Consider the following 23,200-nt stretch of genomic DNA (forward strand, 5'->3'; position numbering starts at 1 on the left):
GAAAAAAATATAAGACTTCCAGAGGAACATAAACATTACTGGGATATGAGAGGATATATGTGTATAATTTGTTGGTTTGTTTTTTGTGGGTTTTTTTGCTCACAGGTGGCAAACTTAAGAAGTTGTGAAGAACAGAAGAGCTTATGGCCCTTCTACTTTATGTCTTATGAAATCTTTTGCAGCATTTCAGAAGCCCTTCTGTACTGCCTTGCTATCTAACCTCTCTTTTCTACATTTTTCTATTTCCCAACTGTATAGGTGTCAAAGGGGTTAGAAGAAAGCATACTGTCTCTTTATTATTCTCTTGTGATAACAGCATCATCCCATGTTTTTCTTTAGTTACGTTGACTGCTAATCCGTACGTAATTATGAGGAGCCATGTCCTGTCAACTAAATTTATTTTTAAGTTCTTAGGTCCAAGCAGGCACACTAAGTATTTCAGAGTCCAGTCCTGAAAAGGAGCTAGCAGAATGGGAACTGTGAGGACCAGGGGTAGCTGGTGGTGCTGACTTCAGCAGCCCTGAGTCCTGGCCCTCCCTCTGTCCCAGGAGGAAGAGGAGGTAGAACGAGAAATCATAAAACAGGAAGAAAGTGTGGATCCTGACTACTGGGAGAAATTGCTGCGGCACCATTATGAGCAGCAGCAAGAAGATCTAGCCCGAAATCTGGGCAAAGGAAAAAGAATCCGTAAACAGGTCAACTACAATGATGGCTCCCAGGAGGACCGAGGTGTGTGTGGCCGGCCCCGCCCCCCACCCATGGGCCGTTCCACTAGAGCAGTGGGCCCCGCTCATCTGCCCTCTCTCCCTCCAGATTGGCAGGACGACCAGTCCGACAACCAGTCCGATTATTCAGTGGCCTCAGAGGAAGGTGATGAAGACTTTGATGAACGTTCAGAAGGTGAGAGCTGTGCCTTTCTGCTGGCTTTTTAAATATCGCTTTGTTTGACACCCTTTCCAGTGTCACTCATGCATTCTTCTCTTCTTGCAGCTCCCCGCAGGCCCAGTCGTAAGGGCCTGCGGAATGATAAAGATAAGCCATTGCCTCCTCTGTTAGCCCGTGTTGGTGGGAATATTGAAGTAAGTGTCCTTTGAGTGTAAGGAGGGGTGGGTGAGTGCTAAATATTTGGTCTTTGATGGAATAAGGCCTGTTCCCTCTCACCTACACTCCTCCTTCCTCTAGGTACTTGGTTTTAATGCTCGTCAGCGAAAAGCTTTTCTTAATGCAATTATGCGATATGGGATGCCTCCTCAGGATGCTTTTACCACCCAGTGGCTTGTGAGAGATCTGCGAGGCAAATCAGAGAAAGAGTTCAAGTAAGTTGAGAGATGGAATGAATAATGTAGAGCAAGAGCTTTTATTCTTTCTTATTCTTTTTTTTTTTTTTTTTAAGATTTTATTTATTTGAGAGAGAGAGGGACAGATAACAACAGAGAGAGTGAGAGAGAGCAAGGAGCCTGGCTCAGGACTCGATCCCAGGACCTAGGATCATGACCTGAGCTGAAGCAGACGCTTAACTGACTGAGCCACCCAGGCGCCCCAAGCAAGAGCTTTTGCTCTCTGGTCACTCTGTGGTGTGGGTCCCGGCTGTGCAGGGGAGCTGGCAGCTTCCTCTGTTGAGGTTGGTGGGACTAGCTGTTAGTCATAGGATTCTTTGTGCTGGTAGCTTCCCTGGAGGAGAACCTAGGGCATGCCGTGGGATCTGGAGAACCAGTCTTCAGTGCAATGGCTGGCTTTATGTCAAGATGGAGCCAGAGTTGTTGTCTAGGATAAGTGGGAAACATCTCATCTAGGAGTTGGCCTGATTGCTGTTTAACTCATTCCTCACTTCTTTTCTACAGGGCTTATGTATCTCTTTTCATGAGACATTTATGTGAGCCAGGAGCAGATGGGGCTGAGACCTTTGCTGATGGTGTCCCCCGAGAAGGCCTGTCTCGCCAGCATGTCCTTACTAGGATTGGTGTCATGTCCTTGATTCGAAAGAAGGTGAGCCCTGAGCCTCTCTGCCTTGTTCAGTTTCTAGGGGAAACTAGAGGGCCAACAGGAAAGGAGCCCAGAGCTGGAATCAGGTCTTCACCTTCTTGTCCCATTGCTACAGGTTCAGGAGTTTGAACATGTCAATGGGCGCTGGAGCATGCCTGAACTTGCTGAAGTAGAAGAAAACAAGAAAATGTCCCAGCCAGGGTCTCCTTCTCCAAAGACTCCTACACCCTCCACTCCAGGAGATACACAACCCAATACCCCTGCACCTGCCCCACCTGCTGGTAAGTCTGCCTGTATTGTCCTTTTCTGTCCTTGCCAGTGCTTTTTCTGCTCTCCTGTTCTCAGCTCTGACAGGGGAGTCTGGCAGGACACACAGCAGTCTCCCTCTCAGTTTAGGAGAGCCGTCCTAAGAGTAGGGCTGGCTCTTAAAGGCACGAGAGGACACTTTAAGATGAGACCAACTGAGAAGGCATGACCTTCTCTCTGATCTAGAACCTTCTTCCTAATTAATTGTCTTCTACTGGTCTGCAGAGGATGGGATAAAAATAGAGGAGAATAGCCTCAAAGAAGAAGAGAGTGCAGAAGGAGAAAAGGAGGTTAAGTCCGCAGCCCCAGAGGCCACTATTGAGGTAAGAGCTGGGGTGACTGGATGCCATACCAAAGATGAATGGGTAAGCCCATTCATCCTTTCGGTTGCTGGCCTATCTGCCTCAACTTCTATTATTTTTTTCCTTTGAAGTGTACACAACCCCCTGCCCCTGCCTCAGAAGATGAAAAAGTCCTTGTTGAACCTCCTGAGGGAGAAGAGAAAGTAGAAAAGGCAGAGGTGAAGGAGAGAACAGAGGAACCGATGGAAACAGAGCCCAAAGGTATCCACATTTTCAAGTTATTGCATCCAGATCCCTGTGAAACTCCTAGACTTCTAGCTGGGCTAAGGACTTGTCAGGAGGAAGTGATACACTGGAGAATCCTGCACCCCTGATTTTTTTTTTTTTTAAAGATTTATTTATTTATTTGACAGACAAGAGGTCACAAGTAGGCAGAGAGGCAGGCAGAGACCGAGAGAGAGGGAAGCAGGCTCCCTGCTGAGCAGAGAGCAGAGAGCCCGATGCAGGGCTCGATCCCAAGATCATGACCTGAGCCAAAGGCAGAGGCTTTAACCTACTGAGCCACCCAGGCACCCCGCACCCCTGATTTTAAATTGAGGGTTTTAATCCCTTAAGACATCTTTCATGACATTTTTCATTGAGATTTAGGGTTAAGACTGTTCCAGTTGCCTATGATGTGGGATGGAGGAGAACATCCTTCTTTTTTTTTTTTTTTTTCCCCAAGATTTTATTTTTAAGTAACCTTTGCGCCCATCTTGGGGCTCGAACTTATAACCCTGAGATGGAAGAGTCGTGTGCTCTACCTACTGAGCCATCCAGGCACCCCAGACCCTTTATGCACTCTCAATGCCATCTATTCCCTCCAGGTGTTACTGACGTGGAGAAGGTAGAGGAGAAGTCAGCAGTAGATCTGACCCCCATTGTGGTAGAGGACAAAGGTGGGTTTTTGGAGAAGCTGATTGTGATTAAAAAGTATTCTAAAACTAGATGCAAGGACTTTATCTCTGGGACACCACCCCCCTGACTTCTCCCCATCCACACCCCAAGACCTATTTTATCCCAAGTTAAAAGACTCCCATCTGTCCCTTTGTATGATTATTACGGGCCAGTGGCGCCTTTTTCTGGGTTTGAGAAATACCTGTGTGGAGAGAGGGTGGAGGTGGCTGGATACTGAGAGCGTAGAATGCTGTGGGAAAGGGCCATGGTGCTATGCTTCTGCCTGGAGCTGACTTTTTTCCCCTGCATATCCATAGAAGAGAAGAAAGAAGAAGAAGAGAAAAAAGAGGTGATGCTTCAGAATGGAGAGACCCCCAAGGACCTGAATGATGAGAAGCAGAAGAAAAATATTAAACAGCGTTTCATGTTCAACATCGCAGATGGTGGTTTTACTGGTATGACAGCGAGGGGCCGACTGGGGTTAGAGGGTTCTGAAGTGAAATTAGGGTTCTAGTCTGCAGCCAAGGTACAAAGCCTTCATCTCTCCCAGATGAAGGGGCTGCCAAGTTGGTTGCACGTTCTCCTGTCTCTGTGTTAGAAAGCCAGAGGAGTGCTCCTAAGATGGCATCTGTGAGGAATGCCTGGGTGGCTCAGTGGGTTAATAAACCTCTGCCTTCAGCTCAGGTCATGATCTCAGGGTCCTGGGACCGAGCCCCACATTGGGCTCTTTGCTCGGCAGGGAGCTTGCTCCGCCCTCCCCCACTGCCTCTGTCTGCCTACTTGTGATCTCTATTTGTCAAATAAATAAGTAAAATCTTAAAAAAAAAAAAAAAAAAAAGATGGCATCTTTGGGGGCAGGAATAAATAGCTTTTGGAGTTCTTAACAGGTACTGCCTTTCTTTTTCTCCCCAACCTTCCCCAAATTCCTCTTCAGAGTTACACTCCCTTTGGCAGAATGAGGAGCGGGCAGCCACTGTCACCAAGAAGACTTATGAGATCTGGCATCGGCGGCATGACTACTGGCTGCTGGCTGGCATCATAAAGTATCCTTTGCCTGAGTCTGGGCTGAGGTTCTTGGTGAAGGGCTCTGACGGTACTACTGTGTGAGGTTCCTCCCTGGCTTGTTTTGTTTTTCCTGAACAACTTTCCAATAGCCATGGCTATGCCCGGTGGCAGGACATCCAGAATGACCCACGCTATGCTATCCTCAATGAACCTTTCAAGGGTGAAATGAATCGTGGCAATTTCTTAGAGATCAAGAATAAGTTTCTAGCCCGAAGGTTCAAGGTGAGCAGGATGGGGAGGAATACGGTGTTGAAGTGACAGCCTTTGAAGTGCAGAAGGGACTATAGAGGAGGGAGGGAGTCTCTTCATGCAGAGGTGCTGTTTAGTGTCTGCTCCTGCGTATTTGACTTAACTCTTGGTATTCTGTGAGAGGCTTTGCTCCCAAGTATCTTAAATATTAGAAATCAAGACATGAAGGGGTGCCTGGCTGACTTAGTCTGGAGAGCATGACACCCTTGATCTCAGGGTTGTTGAGTTTGAGCCCCGTGTTGGGGGTAGAGATTACATAAAATAAATAAATATAAAAAAGAAAAGAAATCAAGACATACAGAGTTGGAAATTAAGCAGCTCTTTAAGGGTGGAAGATGACCATGCCTAATGAACGAGACAGGTGAAGGGGCGCCTGGCTGGCTCAGTAGAGCATGTGACTCTGGATCTCAGGGTTGTGAGTATGAACCCTACACTGGGCATGGAGCCTACTTAAATAAATGAAACCTAATAAATGACACAGCCGTGCAGTGGGTGTGTGAGGGGACCCCTGTAGGTTAGTGTGTTCAGGAAAGATACAGAGGTGGGATTAAATTGGATCTCTGAAGAGGGAGGGCTTTTGTGGACTAGTGGTACTTTTTCTGGGTTTGAGAGCCCCTGTATGGATAAAGGGTAGGGTGGATGCAAAGAGGAGATGCAAAGATAAAGCTTCAGTCTCAGAATCACCAGGGTTAGTAAACCCAGGACTGAGGGAAGTCTCAGTCTGGAATTCAGCAAATGCATGTTGAGGGTAGCTTGCGTGCAGACCATCAAAGTGGGATACCAGGAAGATAAGACATGTGAGATTTAAGCTGAGTGTCACTGGGGGAATAAGAAATGTACATCATGTGCCAAGCAGTGAGTAGCATAAGGATACAAAGACAAAGAAGGCATGGTGCCTGTTGTCAAGGAGCTTTTGGTTTAAGGTAGAGGCAAATGTGTGAGCAAATGCATGCCACTCTGTGTATTAGGAGAGATCCATAGGTGAGTTCTCCAAGGGGAATTTGGGGAGCCTGGAGAGAGCTCCCAGATGGCTTCATGGAGAAGATGGCATGGGAGTGAAGTTTTGATTAATGTCCTAGGGATCGCTGGATAGAAGCAGAAGGTAGTTTGAACCAACAGGATTAAGCAGGGCAAAGGCCCAAGGGCAACAGAGCTTAGGGTGTTTGGAAGCAGCTGGTAGCCCAGTTGGGCTGTAGAAAACACTAGTGTTAGATGATGGTGGCAGGTAGATTAGAGAGTGAGGTAAGGGCTAGAGGTTAGTAGGCAGGTTTTTGACACCAGATAAGTGTTTGGACTTTACCCTATGACCAAGGGAAATGGAAACAGAACACTCATGAGATTATAGAACTATGCTATGGTCAAGAGAGGTAGTAAGGGCTGGCCTGTGATGCTGGTTTTAGAAAATGAAAAGGATAAGGTAAAGGAAACAAAATACCAACTAATTGATAAGATTTGCTGCTGTGTTGTAGAGTCAGCAAACCTTTTCTATTAAAGGGCCAGATAATAACTCAAGCTTTGTGGGACACACACGTTGGAAATACTGTCATAGTGTCCAGCAGACACAGGTTCTAAGTGAAGAATGAATGAATGTGTTCCAATAAAACTTGTATTTGTTGACAAGAAAACTTGAACTTCATATATTTTTTGTAAAGTGTCACAAACCATTTTTATTTTTTCCCATCCATTTAAAAATTGAAAAAAAAAAAAAAAAAGCCCAAAACATTCTTAGCTCTTGGGCTATACAGAAACAGATGGTGGGCCGAATTTGGCCCATAGGCCATAGTTTACGGACTACTGATTTGACTACTAATGGATTTGAGATACAAAACTAAACTTTTGAGCCCAAGTCACTGAAAAAAATTACCATTGGCAGATCAGGGAAGTGAGGAGAGGAAGCAGCATGTAGAAAAGAGTAAGTTCAATTTTAGAATAGTCTTAACTAATATCCTCCCACTGCCTTCCCCCCCACACCATAAACAAGTAGGATCAAAGAGTGATCAACCCCATGAGTGGGATCGGAACACTCAGTGCTTGAAATACAGGTTCGGAAAGCATCAGATCCTTTGCACAGAGGGGCTGACTGAACTGGGAGAGGAGAAATCACTTAAGGGAGTGCTTTAAAAGAACAGCAGCAAGCCAAGGGCTGATGGTCCTGGAGAAGGCTCATAGTTTGGGACAGGAGGAGGCAGTTGGTGAAGGAGACAGGGTATGTAGATCAAAAGTAGACGCTTGGTCAGTCTGGGGAGAAATTACTCTGCTCAATGGAGCACGTCTTGTGCAGAAACAACAGCCCATTATTCTCATACTGTCCTATTTCCTGACCCCTAATGGCTTTATTGTCTTTAAGAAGCAGTGGATGGATACTTGAGCAAATTAAGTCTTATAACTTCTGAATCAACATTCTGTCTCTTGGAATATATTGCAAAGAACCTTTTACATAGCTCCGTCAGGTGACATGTGTAAGTGTTCATTGCAGTATGATTTTGGGGGGTGGGGCCCAGAGGTACCCTAGATGTTTGCCTGGGACATCAACTGGGAGTGTGGCTGGGTAGAATGTGGATTCACATCATGGAGCATTTTAAGCAACAGAAGAAACGAAATAGATGTGTTAGAAAAACATAAATTGAACGTTCTGAAAAGATCTGAAGTGGGGAAAGGAGTAAGAGGCTTTTTATGTGTACAGAACAACATTCTGTAAATTAGAAATGTGCACACGAAACAAAACTCAGTCTTTAAGAACATTTGCACAAAGCCACACAGTAGGTATAGTAGAAGCATTGTCTGTTGGAGAAAGGAAGGACCGGGAGTGAGATAATGGAAACAAAAGAAAAGAAGCAACAGAAGTACTTTTAAAAAGTGAAACAACTCAAATGATACGATGTGGTAGGTAAATCCATAAGACGGACTACCACGCAACCATAAAAATCATCTTTTTATGAAGGGCAGTTAAAGGAAGTTTTTAATACGGAACTTAGAGTGAAAACACAACAGGTATGTAGAGTGATCTCAGCTACATAAAAAATCTAGATGCAAGGGAAAACCTCAACATGTTAACAGTATCTGGGAGGTACAATTACTTGTGATAATAATTTTTTATACGATCTATTTTCTAGACTGAAATTTTAATCATTTTTGTATAAGCGAGTCCATAAGGGCAAAGAGTTTTAAAAACATAAACTTGCAAATGGGAGTACACAAAGTAACGTGATGTTGAAGGGCTCAGGTGTGGGGGAGCCTTCGGTAGGGTTCTTCATAGATTGGGAGAGACCCATCAGAAATAAGCAAAGCAAGTGTCAGTGCAACTCCCCTCTCCTCTTCATCCTTCTCCAGCTCTTAGAACAAGCCCTGGTGATCGAGGAACAGCTTCGTCGGGCAGCTTACCTGAACATGTCAGAGGACCCCTCTCACCCTTCCATGGCCCTAAACACGCGCTTTGCTGAGGTGGAGTGTTTGGCAGAGAGTCACCAGCACCTGTCCAAGGAGTCAATGGCAGGAAACAAGCCAGCCAATGCAGTCCTGCACAAAGGTAGCCAGTGGCTCCCCTGCCTCCTGCTGACTCAGCCTTCCTCTGCTACCCGTCCCCAACACAGAGTTACTCCTGATTTCCAAACCTCCTTCAGAGCCCTTGTCTCGGTGCTTAGGATGTGCTGGGGATCTTTGCCGCCTTCCTCGGAAAGCTAATGTCTTAGAGGCAATCGAAGACAGTAGTTCTTTGCCTCTTTTGATTCTTGGAGATGGAAAGCAAAGCAGAATAATACAGTGCTATCTGGGATACTGTAGAGGTAACTTCTGGTAACTTCAGATCCCATCAAATTCTAGACCCCTTTCAACATTTCTCATTAAATGCTGAGGGTGGGTGGAGGGTGAAATGAGAAAAAGAAGGCTGGTTCAAAGGAAGGAGAAGACCGCTCCGAAAGCAAAGATGGTGAGAAAAGGGAACAAAGGAAATCTTCTCTCAAGGAGGGGAGAAAATAGAGACCGTAGGGAGCAAGGTACAGTGAGGGTTAGGGGGTGTAACACTGCATAGCATCATGGACAGCTGGAACTCTAACAGGAGGAGTAGGAATTTGAGTGTGGCCGAGGCAGGTCAGGTGACTCAGTGGCCAAAAAATAACACAGCACTCCAGCACATCACTTGCTGGGTCACTGGGAAGTAATGAGGGGACTGGGTTCTCTCCGTAAGAAAGATCTCAGCCTTGACCACCACAGCTCACCACCTGTTTTTTTTTTCCCCTCTGTGCAGTTCTGAAACAGCTAGAAGAACTGCTGAGTGACATGAAAGCCGATGTGACTCGACTCCCAGCTACTATTGCCCGGATTCCCCCAGTTGCCGTGAGGCTACAGATGTCAGAGCGTAACATCCTCAGCCGTCTGGCAAACCGAGCACCCGAACCTACTCCACAGCAGGTAGACCCTTTTCTTCTGTCTGGCTTTCAGCAGAGCCATTCTGGGACTTGTAACTTCGCTCTCTGCTCTGAGTTGAGTTTCTTACACTGGTGGGGTCTTACCAGGGAATTCTCCTGGGATTGGGCGGTTTCCTGTGGTTTCGGATTCTGACTTCCTTGGCTCTTTTTCCCTACAGGTGGCCCAGCAGCAGTGAAGATTGGGATCGATGATACCACCTCCACCGCTGAGCAGTGACCCTCCTCATTTTCCCTTGCCCAGCTTCTCCCCTGGGGCCTGAGAGACCCTCTCCTTCCTTCTGCCCCATCTTCCATGTTGTAAAGGAACAGCCCCCAGCGCACTGGGGAAGGGGAGGGAGGGAGCGAGGGGCAGCGGTGCCCTTCCTGCTGGAGAGACGTGCAGCAGTAGCGCCGGCGCCATCTGCAGGGAGCTGGCGGGCTGGCCTTCTGGGCCCTGGCTTCTCCCCACTGTAACGCCTGTTACACACAAACTGTTGTGGGTTCCCGCCAGGCTTGAAGAAAATGATCTGAATTTCTTCTTCCTTTTGGTTTTATTTTGTTGGTTTATTTTGTGTTTTCTTTTCTCCTTTTTTGGGGTATTCAGAGTGGGCCGGGCCCCTGGGCGAGACACAGCTACCTCTGTTGGCATCTTTTTAATACCAGGAACCCAGCGGCTCCAGCCACTGAGCAGCTAGAATGAAATAAAGTTGGAAAAAAAAAAAAAAAAAAAAAAGGAAAAGAACCAAAAGCATAAAAAACCACAGCAAATTTCTTGATGAAAATTGAAAATAAAAGTTTCCTTGTATTTTAGTGCTCTGGTTCAGTGTGGGTGTAAGGTGTAGGTGGGTGAGTGTGTATGACAGCAGCGCTGGGGAATGTGTATCTGAAAACGAAGGGGGTTACCTTCTGTTCCAGTGCCCTACAGAGGAGCCATGTTGTGTGTGCACATGTCTTGCATGCTCTGGACCAAGGATCCCGCCACCTGGAAAGTGAGGGGCTCCAAAACTACGCCTAGGTGCATACCTGTACCACTGTTTAATGGCTTTGTGACCTGAGGAAGTTAGCTTATCTGGGCTGTAGATTTCTCATAAAATAGCCCTTCCTCATCGAGTTGTGAAGATAGAACTAGTAACGTGGTTGGAAAAGTTTTTAACAGCTACTAAGCACCGCCTTAGTGCTGATTTGAAGGAAGGCTGGAGTTGTTCTTTAGCTTGTGTAAAATTAAGACACAGGAGGGCTTCCTCCAGCCTCTAGGGATGGGAAGCCAGGCAGAGACCTTACTTGATGGGCTGAGCAGGGGTCTGTAGAGTCGGAGAAGCGGGTTCCCTAATGAAAGGGTTGGGAGAAGGAGAATGGCCAGGGATTGATTCCATGATCTTGAGACTCGATGTAGGGTGGAGCATGTCAGGAGGAAGGCCGCGATCTTAGGTACCAGTTTATCCCGCTGAAGTCTGCAGTGAGGCAAGAACCCAAACGCTTTCCGGGACGAGCGGGAAGTTGAAAACGGTTCCGTCGTCTTTGCTTTCTCCGCCCTCGGGGAGTGAGTAAAGCGGTCCGCCCCCCAATCTCTAGCGTCCCAACCGCCAGCCCAGCGCGCGTCCCAAGCTAGCGTTCGTTCCGGGTTTGCGGCCGCTTAAAAGCGACCGGAAGAGGCGGGACGCGAGATGAGCGCGCCTCTGTGCGCCTGCGTGAAACGTTTCCTCGGCGTGTGGTGTCCCGACCCTAACCTCGGCGTGCACGTGGAGTGTTTCACCGCTTACTGAGAGGGTGTCTTGTGTCTGGACCCTATTTCAGGTGAGCCAAGGCTTTGGGTGGGCGTGGAGGAAGTCGGGGACGGGTGTCTGCACCGATCCAGGCTGGGGCGTTGGAAGGCGGACGCAGTGCAAATGGCGTGGGACCCAAGGGCCGGCTGGAGCGTGGAGTGGAGCTTTGGTCATACCATGATGGGCATCGGGGGGTGCTGAGTCGAAGTTCGAAGCGCTTCTCTTTCCTATTCTAATACGCTGAGTCTGCGGTGTCCGTTTCCCCTTCCCACACGCGCGACTCTATCCTCTCCCATTTTTATCTTGTCCAGTACTATGGGGCGCAAGTTGGACCCTACGAAGAAGGAGAAGCGCGGGCCGGGCCGCAAGGCCCGGAAACAGAAGGGTGCTGAGACCGAACTGGAAAGGTTCTTACCTGCAGGTAAGGGTTAGGCGTGCCCTCCCAGCCCCCGCCCAGTTCCCCAGGTTTTGCACCATTGTTTCATCTGTATCACATGCTCCTCCGTTTTTAGTTTCTTTGTACACCTTACTATGTTCGAGTGGAATTTTCTTTGAATGAGTTATAAGATTATACATTTGAAGAGAGACTAGAGTATATTGTACGAGTTACTAGAAAGTAAGTATGAAAGGAAGCGCCGGGATGGTTCTGTGGGTTAAGCATCTCACTTTTGATTTCACCTAAGGTCATGACCTCAGGGTCCTGAGATTGAATCCCTCTCTCACTCCCACTCCATGGGGAGTCGGCTTAAGATTCTCCCTCTAGGGCACCTGGGTGGCTCAGTGGGTTAAAGCCATTGCCTTTGGCTCAGGTCATGATCCCAGGGGTCCTGGGATTGAGTCCCGCATTGGGCTCTCTGCCTGGCAGGGAGCCTGCTTCCTCCTCTCTCTCTGCCTGCCTCTCTGCCTACTTGTGATCTCTCTCTCTCTCTTTCTCTGTGTCAAATAAATAAATAAATAAATCTTAAAAAAAAAAAAAAAAGATTCTCCCTCTACTCACCCAACACCTGCTCACTCTGTCTCAAAAAAATAAAAAAAAAATTTTTAATTAAAAAGATACTTGGGGCGCCTGGGTGGCTCAGTGGGTTAAGGCCTCTGCCTTCGGCTCGGGTCATGGTCCCAGGGTCCTGGGATTGGGTCCTGCATCGGGCTCTCTGCTCAGCAGGGAGTCTGCTTCCCTACCTTTCTCTCTGCCTGCTTCTCTGCCTACTTGTGATCTCTGTCTGTCAAATAAATAAAATACTTAAAAAAAAAAGATACTTAAGTATTGGGGTGCTTGAGTGGCTCAGTGGGTTAAAGCCTCTGCCTTCAGCTCAGGTCATGATCCCAGGGTCCTGGGATCGAGCCCCACATCAGGCTCTCTGCTCAGCGGGGAGCCTCCTTCCCCTTCTCTCTCTATACTTGTCTGCCTACTTGTGATCTCTGTCTGTCAAATAAATAAATAAAAATCTTAAAAAAATACTTAAGTATGAATGAAACACTCACTGTCATCAGCACTTAGAGATTAGGGACAATGTAGCAGAGACCCAAATACCCATGCAAGGAAAGGTGCAGTTTAACACTGAAGGAGGTTAGTGGAGAGTCTACACAGAGTTTGAAAAGTTTTTTTTATTCGAGAGAGCACAAGCCAGGGGGAGGGGCAGAGGGAGAGGGAGAAGCAGGCTTCTTGCTGATCAGGGAGCGGGATGTTGGGCTCCATCCCAGGACCCCAGGATCATGACCTGAGTCACCCAGGTGCTGGAGTTTAAAAATATTTTAATCTGGGTTTTGGAAAATGGCTGACATTTTAGTAAGTGGAATTTTGGAAGGGAACAGACCAGTCACCATCACCAGCATTGTGGAGGAGGAGGGCAGGGGAAGACACAGATCTGGTTCCCATATGCTGAATAGTCTACTGCATGGAAGGCTGGGTGGGAGAGAAGAGTGGACAGGTAGTTTGTCTTGGGCATTAATTAGATAGAAGATGCAGGTTTTTGAGATATTAGAAAGTGCTAGGCACTGGGCACCTGGGTGGCTCATGGGTTAAGTGTTGGACTCTTTATATGGGCTCAGGTCATGATCTCAGGGTTGTGGGATCAAGCTCTGTATTGGGCTCTGCACTCTGGGAAGTCTGCTTGAGGATTCTCTCCCTCTGCCCCTCCCCCTGCTTGTGCACACTCTCTTACTCTAAAATATAAATCTTTTTAAAAAAGTGTTAGGCATTATACTGAACCCTTTGGACCCATTATGTCACCTCATTCTCTTGGTGCCCTGTGAGAGAGACATTGTTAAGGAAATGAATGCTCAGAGGTTAAGCAACTTGGCCATGTAAGTGACAGGGCTGAGATTTGATAAGCTTTTTATTTCTTGGAGAACATATGGAAAACAGCAGTTACAAAGGTAAAAATCTGTGGTTGGTTACTGATTAAGTTGAGAGCAGAGGAAAGCAGAAGAAAAAACGATTTTGTTTGTTACAGAAATCCATTTATTATAGACTTAGAAGTGTTTGAAATGGTGGAGGTTCTGCTGGTCTTTGAATTCCTTCAGTCTTCTGATGGCAGAGTCGACTGCTGCAGCAAAAGTGGTGGGGTAGGTCCAGGCACCGCTGGTTCCCATCTTTTTGCAGGATCCACAGTGCGAGATACCCATAGCTCAGTAGGCGGTGGAGTCTTTTTTTCCTTTCTTTCTTTCTTTCTTTTTTTTTTTTTTTTTTTGAGGATTTTATTTATTTATTTTAGAATGCAAGAGCGGGGCACAGAAAGAGAGGGACAGAGAGAATCCATGACCCTGAGATCACTACCTGATCCAAAATCAAGAGTTGGATGCCCAACCGACTGACTGACCCAGGTGCCCACCGTAGCTCAGTCGTTGCATTTTGGTTTTGCTACAGAAGGAGCAAGTGTATCTGGCATGCTGGGTTATTTCAATTTGTCTTCACCATTTTCCTGAGGGAGGAATCCTAACGGATCCCATATTTACCAACCCATCACCGATTCAGACCTTCTTGGTGGGTTTAGCCATGTTGCTGCCAACCAGGTCCAAGGCCAGAGAGAAAAGATGAATTTTGAGTCTCTGTTGTTACCAGGATTATAGTATTGCTGTTTATCGAAATCAGAAATCTGGAGGAAGGCCCAGTTCAGATTTGGTTGATGAACAACCACATAGTGAGCATCTCCTTTATACTTGTCATTCAGCTCCTTGTAAAGCTCTGTGGAGCAAGTTATAATCTGCTCCTTTTAATTAGTATATTAATTCTTTCCCCACCTTTCTTTTCTAATATTCTTTTTCATTTTCCTTGTGATGTACTGTTTGCTCTTTTTTTTTTTTTTTTAACAGCTGGGGATGAAAATTCTAAGAGGCTGTCTAGTCGTGCTCGAAAAAGGTGAGTGTTGATGTCCAGACTTCCGTAGATTAAATTGGTATTGCTCATCTTTAGTCACGTAGTCACATGTGCTCATACTGATGGGAGGGGCTTTTGGGGGACTGTCTCATTTCTGTGGCAGAGCCTAGAGGTATGTTCCATTTCTTAACTCCTTACATTTTTTTAGGGCAGCCAAGAGGAGGTTGGGCTCTACTGAAGCCCTTGAGACACATAAATTCCCTGGGGCCAAACCATTGCCTGGAAAACTACCCAAAGGTCAGTGAATATAGGAGATGTGTGCTACATGAGGAATCTTCTGGGTCCTGGGTACAGAAGGGCTTGCTGAGCATTTCTGAAGTGAAAGAAGCAGCCAGAGGACATTTCTAAGGGTAGAAAGTACAGGCTGCATCGGTGTGTGTGTGTGGCTGCCATCATTCCAGAATTCTTCAAACCCTTAGGAATCTCTGGAGGAGCTGGTAAGAAGGGAGCCCAGTTCTTACTTCATGCTACTCAAGGCAGGAAGCGTCCAGCACCAACCCTCAGCAGTGAGGAGGAAGAGGAGGAGGAAGAACCTGAAGAGGATGGTGTGCTGAACCAAGGGGACCTCTGGGGCTCCGAGGACAGTGATGCCGATATGAGAGATGACTATGGCGCTGGTTCCAACTCGGAGGACGAGAATGAAGGTGAAGAGGTGAGATTTAGCTCTCAGGGTATTCAGGAAGGATCCTTGCCATTTAGTGTTTCCAGGTCCTTGAGATTATATCCCTCAGTGACAAGGATAAGCTGAGCAGAGAAAAGGGGTTTTTGTCTTCTGCCACTGTTTTCTTGTCACCTGTGTTGGCTCAGTATACACGCAAGAGTAGAAAAACTGGGTGAGAGCATTTTGAAATCCAGGACGCTCAGTGTTGGTAAGGACCTAGTCAGGTGGATACTTGAGTGCCCTGCTGAGGGGAATAGAAATGTGCACACGTTTTTTAATGAAGCGTCTGCTGTCTGAGAACCTTAGAGAGTTTCTTCCTTTTGACCTAGTAATTCTGTTTCAGAAGACAATCCAGAATGTGGACAGAGATTTATTTGCTGAGGTATAAGAAGTTAGGGGCACCAGGTTGGCTCAGTCGATAGAGCACACGACTCTTGATCTTGGGGTTGTAAGTTTGAACCCCATGTTGCATGTGGAGATGACTTTAAAAAAAAGTTATTTTAGGGGCGCCTGGGTGGCTCAGTGGGTTAAAGCCTCTGCCTTCGGCTCGGGTCGTCGTCCCGGGGATCGGTGGGGGGATTGAGCCCCACATCTGGCTCTCTGCTCAGCGGGGAGCCTGCTTCCTCCTCTCTCTCTGCCTGCCTCTCTTGTGATCTCTGCCTACTTGTAATCTCTGTCAAATAAATAAATAAAACCTTTAAAAAAAAAAGCTATTTTAAGTATTAATATACAATTAGCATATGAGTATGTTAGAAAAACTCAGGCAAGGGACACCTGGGTGGCTCAGTTGGTTACGCATCTGCCTTTGGCTCGGGTCATGATCCCAGGGTCCTGTCCCACATCTGGGTCCTTGATCAGTGGGGAGTTTGCTTCTGCCTCTGCCTGCCCCTCCCCTGGCTTGTGCGTGTGCATGCTTGCACGCAGTCTCTTTCTCTGACAGATAAACCAGTAAATAAGATCTTTAAAAAAAAGAAAGAAAGAAAGAAAACCTCAGGTGATACAAGATTGTAATGGATGAAAAGGAAGTTCCCATTTGCACCCTTTCTCCCAGTCTGCCTTTTCTCCACAGAATTGCTCTTATAAGATTTGCAGGCACCCTGTGGACCATAATGCCCAAAACTCTGGGAACAGCCAAAGTAACAAATATGCCCAAATAAATTATAATTCCTTTACACACTAAGTCAATATTTGGCCATCGTGTCTATGAAAATGCTGGTAATCTGTGAATGAGAAAAGGCAGGAAACAAACTTGAAAACACATCACAATTTTTTTTTTTAAGATTATTTATTTATTTGACAGACATAGATCACAAGTAGGCGGGGGGGGGGGGGGGAAGCAGGCTCCCTGATGAGCAGAGAACCCCATGCAGGGCTCGATCCCAGGACCCTGGGATCATGACCCAAGCTGAAGGCTGAGGCTTTAACCCACTGAGCCACCCAGGCACCCAAGAGTAGAAGAGTTTTTATGAAAGCCTTGAATCTGTTACTTAGTTTCAACAATGGTCAGTATTTTGCCAGTCTTACATTTGCTTCTTTAGGTTCCATACTTACTTCTAAGGGTGTTACTTTTGCCTTCAGGAAACAATAAAACACAGAGAATTCTACCTGGGAGGGTGGAAGGGCAGGCTTTGCATTACTAGCCCCTTGTCTCTTTTTTCAGCTGCTGCCCATTGAGAGGGCTGCTCGGAAGCAAAAGGCCCAGGAAGCTGTGGCTGGGTAAGTTTTGGAAACTCTTAGGGTGGAGACTAGGCAGCAGCTGGGATGAAGAAATTGAGGGGGGAGCCAATGTCTGTTTTCATCTGTGAATCACTGTTTCTAAACCTGTTTTTAGGGGCCAGTGGAGTGAGGAGGAGACTGAGGAGGAGGAGGAGGAAGAGGAGAAAGGGTCTCCTAAGTCAGGCCCCCAGAAGGATGACGAGACTGATGGGGGCTTACAGATCAATGTGGATGAGGAGGAGACCTTTGTGCTGCCCCCTGCTGGGGAGATGGAGCAGGATATCCTTCCAGTGCAGGGTGAAGTGTAGGGAGCAGGTGCTTGGGAGAGCGCATTTCCAGGCCCTGGGACATCTTGAAACAGTTCCTTAACACATCCACATGCCCAGGCTCCAGACTTGCAACGAATTCACAAGCGCATCCAGGATATAGTAGGAGTGCTGCGTGATTTTGGGACTCAGCGGGAGGAGGGTCGGTCTCGTTCTGAATATCTGCACCGGCTTCAGAAGGATCTAGCTACTTATTACTCCTATGGAGATTTTCTGCTTGGCAAGCTCATGGATCTCTTCCCTCTGTCTGAGGTACTGAATTGCTAATGCCTTTTCTGCTTTTCTTACCTTCTTTATTTGACACTGTGTGAGGAAGGCAGTCAGCCTCCTTACTCTTTTTCATCCGGCTGAGCTCCTTGATCAGCCTGACTTGCTTGCTGCCATTTTGCTTTCCCAGCTGGTGGAGTTCTTAGAAGCTAATGAGATACCTAGGCCCATCACCCTCAGGACCAATACCTTGAAAACCCGGCGCCGAGACCTTGCTCAGGTGAGGGGTGGATTTTGAGATTTGTTTATCTCAGGGAGGTGTTGACTTCTAACCCCAGAGACACCCCTATCTCACTTTGACGGCGGGGGGGGGCGGTGAGGAGTGGAGTTGGGTCTTAGTAAGCGTTCTTGGTACAGGCATGATTCAGAGGCAGACCCAGGAAGGCCTAGGGTCATGTTGGATTTATCTGGCTTGGGGCCCAGGATGACCTCTGTAAAGTGGGAAACTTGTCTCTTCAGCCTGTGCTCTCTGTGATAGGGTTGAGACACTGTTTCAGGATAAAATTTCTGCTGCCTCAGAACAAAATGGGAGTTGGCTGCCTTTTAGATCATTGAGGAGCTGGTGAAACTATGATTTCTGCCCCCAGAAAAAGACATGACACACGGGCACAAACAGTATTTTCAATTCATTATTTCCAAGGGTTCAGGGACTCCATGTTAAAACTGCCTACTGTTCTTTTTTTCTTAAGATTTTATTTATTTATTTGACACAGAGAGAGATCACAAGCAGGCAGAGAGAGAGGAAGGGAAGCAGGCTCCCTGCTGAGCAGAGAGCCCAGTGCGGGGCTCAATCCCAGGACTCTGAGATCATGCCTGAGCTGAAGGCAGAGGCTTTAACCCACTGAGCCACCCAGGCACCCCTGCCTGCTGTTCTGTGGTCAGTGCTGTGGCCTGTGTATGGTCTTTCTGTGGTGCGAAGTTGACCTACCTGGTTCTGATTTTTTCATGTGCTGTAGCCAGCAACCTTACATTCTAGGATGGTAAGGGGGCTGAGCCTATTGGAAAATCAGAGTTCTGTTCCAAGAAACAGGATGGGAGCTGGTAGTCTGCTCCATTGGGATAGAGTTCAGACCTTGGGTTAGAGCCTGAGGCAAAGGGAGAGGACATCAGAGGATGGTATGGGTGAGGCTGTGGTCCAAGAGTCTGTGATGATTGTGTTGTACCTATAAGCTCTGGGAGTTTAATGCCACGGGCCTCAGTAGAACCACATTTTCATATTCCCACCTGTTTTCTGGGTATAGGAGCCTGTGAGGTTTTAAAATCTTAATCTTTCTTATGTTCAGGCACTGATTAACCGTGGAGTTAACCTGGACCCCCTGGGCAAGTGGTCAAAGACTGGACTGGTGGTGTATGATTCTTCCGTGCCCATTGGTAAGTGTTCTCTGTCAGGTGGCCTTTCTGCCCCTGCCCTTGCCCCAGCATGTCACAGATGGGTTGTCCTCCACAGGTGCTACCCCCGAGTACCTCGCTGGGCACTATATGCTTCAGGGAGCCTCCAGTATGCTGCCAGTCATGGCCTTAGCGCCCCAGGAGCACGAGCGGATTCTGGACATGTGTTGTGCCCCTGGAGGAAAGACCAGCTACATAGGTATGAGGTGGGCAGGCAGGGGTAGGAGCCATCTGGCTCTCTGCTTCTGGAAGTAAATGGTGTCGCTGACTCTCTAGTGTTTAGGAAAACAGTGCAGAGCAGCTCAGAGTGGTGAGGAATGCAGGCTGTGGAGTCAGCCTGGGTTTCAGCCCCATGTGCCACCAACTGTCCATATGGCCTCGGACAAGCCCTTGATCTTACTATCTGTAAAATGGGATAGCAGCTGTGCTTCAAAGAAGTCAGTAAGTCTGTGGGACCAAAAAGATGCTCAGTAACAATAAAAAACCCCACCAGCAGGCCTGCTCATCAGTGGGTACACGTCGATAGACCTGTACAGTAGACAGTGGGGAGGCAGCTTATTGGGAGTGAAGTGGCCTCGAAGAGGTGAGAATTCAGTTGTGGGTTCTTGGGCTGGAAGGTGGCTGGCAGGCGTGAGGCAGAGGAGCTGGCTGGTGAGCTCTGTGCCCCTCTCCCTTCAGCCCAGCTGATGAAGAACACAGGTGTGATTCTTGCCAATGATGCCAATGCCGAGCGGCTCAAGAGTGTCGTGGGTAATCTGCACCGGTTGGGAGTCACCAACACCATCATCAGCCACTACGACGGGCGCCAGTTTCCCAAGGTGTGGCCCCCCACCCCCTGCTTCCTGACCTCGCAGTGTTTAGACTCCCCCCTAGGAAGTAATGGTGTGGTGCAGATTGCCAGAGACACCTAATCAACCTACCCTTTTCCCCCAGGTGGTGGGGGGCTTTGACCGAGTCCTTTTGGATGCTCCCTGTAGTGGCACTGGGGTCATCTCCAAAGACCCAGCTGTGAAGACTAACAAGGTGAGGAGTTGGGAGGTGGGGCCCAGAGTGGGGGTGGGGACAGCTGAGAGGTCTGCTGGGCCTTCCGGAGCTGGAAGGGGAGGTGGAGGAGCACGCCGAGCAGTTAATAGCTCACCTCTTCTCCTGAGGCTGTCTTTTTGAAATCTTGACACCCTTGCATCGGTCTCTCCTTGGGACAGGATGAGAAGGACATCTTGCGCTGTGCTCACCTTCAGAAGGAGTTGCTCTTGAGTGCCATTGACTCTGTCAATGCCACGTCCAAGACGGGAGGCTACTTGGTCTACTGCACCTGCTCCATCATGGTGAGGCCTCTGTTGTGGCGAAGCTGAGGGGACGGGGCTAGGGGGGTGTTTGCCCCTTAGAGCTCCCTTCAGCTCTGCTTTTCCTTCTCTTTCTGCCTCCCCCACGTACTCAGGTGGAAGAGAATGAGTGGGTAGTAGACTATGCCCTGAAAAAGAGGAACGTGCGGTTGGTGCCCACGGGTCTAGACTTTGGCCAGGAGGGTTTTACTCGCTTTCGAGAAAGGCGCTTCCACCCCACCCTGCGTTCTACCCGCCGCTTCTACCCTCACACCCACAACATGGATGGTTTCTTCATTGCTAAGTTCAAGAAATTCTCTAATTCTGTCCCCCAATCCCAAACAGGTAAGTGATCTGCTCTTTCTGCCCTTCATCACCACCTTTGCCCTTTCTACCTTTCAGGAGGCATATGACTGCAGGGAAGGGAGGGACTTGCGCCTCGCTTATCCCACCTTTGCATGCTTGGATGAGAGGCTTCTTTCATCCCGATTAGAATCGTTCCTGAGCCTGGACCCCATTTGAGTATATGTGAAAGTACTTGTGCAGATGGGGACCTTTTGCTTGATTCTGCCAAGTGGCTGCAGTCTTTCAGCACTAAATGCATTCCCAATGCAGTTGTGGTTTGTTTTTCCTGCTTGGCCGAGGGCTGCCTTCCTGGTAACAGACCTCTGCTGGTCCAGCATTGTCAGGGTTGGCACAAGACTCCTTAGAACCATCAGCAGTTCTCTGAGCCCATCACACTAATTGCAAATCTTTTTCTCAGCCATCTTGAGTCTGGCCTGGATCTCAGGAAGGGTGGGGTTTTCTGGAACAGGCTTGGTGGTTCTGCATGCTGGGATAGAACCCTAAGTTTAGTTGGAAAAGGGAGAGGCAAGTTTCTCTGAATACATACTGTGACTTACTGAGTTGATTTCTTTTTTTTTTAAGTTTATTCAAGTCATCTCTCCCAGTGTGGGGCTTGAATTCATGACCTTGAGTTCAAGAGTCACATGCTCTCCAGACTGAGCCAGTCTGACACCCTGATATTCTTTTCTTTATAAATAATGTTCCTCACTAGAGTCAAATCTGAATGTTAAGAGAAACCTTAAGAAATGGCAAAATTTGCTATAACTTCTTTTTTCCACCGTAACTTTAAAAGTACGTATTTAATGTCCTTTCTCATTTGTGCCTTCCTAGCCTGTTTTTGGTTGCTTTGTGTGACTTCTTATTTTCTTGCATCTCATCGAAATCCACGCGAAAAACAAAAAAATTCTGTCTTTTTTTTTTTTTTTTAAGATTTTATTTATTTATTTGACAGAGATCACAAGTAGGCAGAGAGGCAGGCGGAGAGAGGGGGAAGCAGGCTCTCTGCTGAGCAGAGAGCCAGATGTGGGGCTCGATCCCAGGACCCTGAGATCATGACCTGAGCCGAAGGCAGAGGCTTTAACCCATTGAACCACCCAGGCACCCCAAAAATCCTGTCTTTAATTTAAAAAGACAAAGCCCAGCACTTCACGTTTATTCAGGATTTACCTCCTGAGTCTCCTGTGACCTGCTGTCCTTAAGGGGACACAGCTTCCTCTGGAAACCTTGCCCAAGGTTGAATAATGATCTCTTCTTCTTTCTCTCTCTCTTTTTTTTAATCCCTTTCTCTTTATTATGAGGTTCAAATGTGACTTGAATAAAGGCCAGGTGATACCAAGTAATTGGAATCTAGGTGGTCTGCTTTGAGGTGCTATCCCGCCTACAAGGGCGTCCTTGGCTGACAGTAGTCAGGCAGTTTCCTTATCTTAGACTGCAGCTTACTTCTTCCACTAATGATCAAATCCCAGTGATGACGCCCATTTTCTTAAACCACATGTTTAATTTTAACCCAGGGAATTCTGGAGATCCCACCCCTGCAAACCTAGACTTGCCTAAGGTGAAAGGTCAGGTGACCCCCAAGCCTGAGGGCAGCAGCCAGCCTGCCAAGAAGGCAAGAGTGGCTTTGAACACAAAGCAGCAGTTGCAGAAACGGAAACATCCCAAGAAGGCCTCTTTCCAGAAGCAGAATGGCATCTCCAAAGGTACAGACTCAGGATTGTCCACTGTATCTTGTGACACAAAGTTCCAAGCTCCTTCCAAGGTCCAGGACAGTAGTCAGCCAGCTCCAGAAGCTGAAGTGATGAAGGGACCAAAGGTGACTAAGAAACTAAAGCAAAAGTCAGCTACCCTGCTGTCCTCCAAGAAAGTTGCCTTCTGGAAGCAGAATGGTCCTCTTAAGGGCACCAACAACAAAGTGCCTGTGCTATCCCTTTCCAAGACCCAGGCCACTGTCAAGCCTAAGGACTGTGATCCGCCCCTTCGAAACACCAAAGGGGCTGAGAAGGTAAAGCAGCAGTTGCCTTCCAAGAGAGCTGCCTTCCAGAAACAGAATGGCACCCCCAAGGGACCTGAGACTTCCACCATGTCCCTCCTTGGTTCCAGCCGGCCCCCACCAGCAAAGAGGAGGAAATCTCAGTCCAGAGACAGCAGTCGTCCAGTGTTGTCTTAGATGAATGGTTGAAACTAGACTGGGATGGCTCACTGCTGTTGGCACTGGGTTGGAACTTTTTACCTCTGTGAGGTTGGCATCTCCATTGTGCATATGAAATCTAATACACGTTTTATAATCTCTGGTCACTGTGTGTTTTTTGAGGGGACTGGATTCTCGCTTTGCTGCTTTAAAGGTAGTGGTGGGAGGGTGGGATAGGGCCCCCTCTGAAGAGAGGAAACAATGTGGTATCCTGAGAAATCCATTTCAGGCTCCTGGGCTCCCTTGGTCTCCTCAGGGTCCCAGGGCCGGAGAGTCCTGGAGAGTCCTGGAGTCGGAGCTTAGCGTGTTTGGACTCTGGGGACCACAGGAGGGCAGTAGCGGTGTAGGGAGGATGGGCATCCTGCCACCAGAACCCATGGAATACTGAAGGACCTGGATTTTATTTCTGTCACCCTGGCTTGGGGGTCATGGACCGGGTCCGCTCAGCCTCAGACCCGGAAAGGTCCAGGTACCGGCCTCCAACTGAACCTTTAATTGGCTTCCTCTCTGCCCTGCCCCGCCCCCTGACCTCTGCCCCTTCCGTCGGGCCGTCTGATTGGTTACCCCCGCGTCACCCTGGCGCCTTATTGGCTCTTCTCCCTC

At 47.8% G+C, this 23,200-nt stretch overlaps 2 protein-coding genes and 1 non-coding gene across 14 annotated transcripts in view; all 3 read left to right on the forward strand.

Annotated features, from left to right (window-relative positions):
• The window catches only part of CHD4 (chromodomain helicase DNA binding protein 4), a 30,352-nt gene extending 20,366 nt beyond the window's left edge, over window positions 1–9,986 (forward strand). For 4 of the 10 annotated variants that reach the window (XM_032874748.1, XM_032874754.1, XM_032874751.1 and 1 more), the window contains 15 exons: window positions 549–729; window positions 814–900; window positions 991–1,079; window positions 1,183–1,316; window positions 1,842–1,986; window positions 2,099–2,264; window positions 2,515–2,612; window positions 2,723–2,852; window positions 3,458–3,529; window positions 3,845–3,982; window positions 4,462–4,570; window positions 4,682–4,814; window positions 8,172–8,370; window positions 9,085–9,248; window positions 9,424–9,986. In XM_032874748.1, the coding sequence (XP_032730639.1) occupies window positions 549–729; window positions 814–900; window positions 991–1,079; window positions 1,183–1,316; window positions 1,842–1,986; window positions 2,099–2,264; window positions 2,515–2,612; window positions 2,723–2,852; window positions 3,458–3,529; window positions 3,845–3,982; window positions 4,462–4,570; window positions 4,682–4,814; window positions 8,172–8,370; window positions 9,085–9,248; window positions 9,424–9,441 (1,863 nt within the window). In that variant the 3' untranslated portion in view covers window positions 9,442–9,986. Of the gene's footprint in view, window positions 1–548; window positions 901–990; window positions 1,080–1,182; window positions 1,317–1,841; window positions 1,987–2,098; window positions 2,265–2,514; window positions 2,613–2,722; window positions 2,853–3,457; window positions 3,530–3,844; window positions 3,983–4,461; window positions 4,571–4,681; window positions 4,815–7,188; window positions 7,301–8,171; window positions 8,371–9,084; window positions 9,249–9,423 lie in introns of those variants that run through there. The other 6 variants (XM_032874749.1, XM_032874753.1, XM_032874750.1 and 3 more) reach the window with 5 other exon arrangements.
• On the forward strand, window positions 2,290–2,429 carry LOC116877855. Its single transcript, XR_004384727.1, has one exon.
• A 927-nt stretch (window positions 9,987–10,913) lies between the features above and the next one.
• Window positions 10,914–23,200, forward strand: part of NOP2 (NOP2 nucleolar protein) — a 35,436-nt gene continuing 23,149 nt past the window's right edge. Inside the window, exons 1-16 of one of the 3 annotated variants that reach the window (XM_032874761.1) lie at window positions 10,914–11,038; window positions 11,319–11,428; window positions 14,320–14,365; window positions 14,532–14,620; window positions 14,860–15,035; window positions 16,705–16,760; window positions 16,876–17,039; window positions 17,139–17,338; window positions 17,484–17,573; window positions 18,637–18,724; window positions 18,801–18,941; window positions 19,421–19,560; window positions 19,676–19,765; window positions 19,945–20,067; window positions 20,181–20,409; window positions 21,921–22,576. In XM_032874761.1, coding sequence (XP_032730652.1) covers window positions 11,323–11,428; window positions 14,320–14,365; window positions 14,532–14,620; window positions 14,860–15,035; window positions 16,705–16,760; window positions 16,876–17,039; window positions 17,139–17,338; window positions 17,484–17,573; window positions 18,637–18,724; window positions 18,801–18,941; window positions 19,421–19,560; window positions 19,676–19,765; window positions 19,945–20,067; window positions 20,181–20,409; window positions 21,921–22,576 — 2,394 coding nt within the window. In that variant the 5' untranslated portion in view covers window positions 10,914–11,038; window positions 11,319–11,322. Of the gene's footprint in view, window positions 11,039–11,318; window positions 11,429–14,319; window positions 14,366–14,531; window positions 14,621–14,802; window positions 15,036–16,704; window positions 16,761–16,875; window positions 17,040–17,138; window positions 17,339–17,483; window positions 17,574–18,636; window positions 18,725–18,800; window positions 18,942–19,420; window positions 19,561–19,675; window positions 19,766–19,944; window positions 20,068–20,180; window positions 20,410–21,920; window positions 22,701–23,200 lie in introns of those variants that run through there. The other 2 variants (XR_004384709.1, XM_032874760.1) reach the window with 2 other exon arrangements.

Source organism: Lontra canadensis, unplaced genomic scaffold (genome assembly GCF_010015895.1).
Source record: "Lontra canadensis isolate GAN:19392208 unplaced genomic scaffold, GSC_riverotter_1.0 scaffold53, whole genome shotgun sequence".
Lineage (NCBI taxonomy): Eukaryota > Metazoa > Chordata > Mammalia > Carnivora > Mustelidae > Lontra > Lontra canadensis.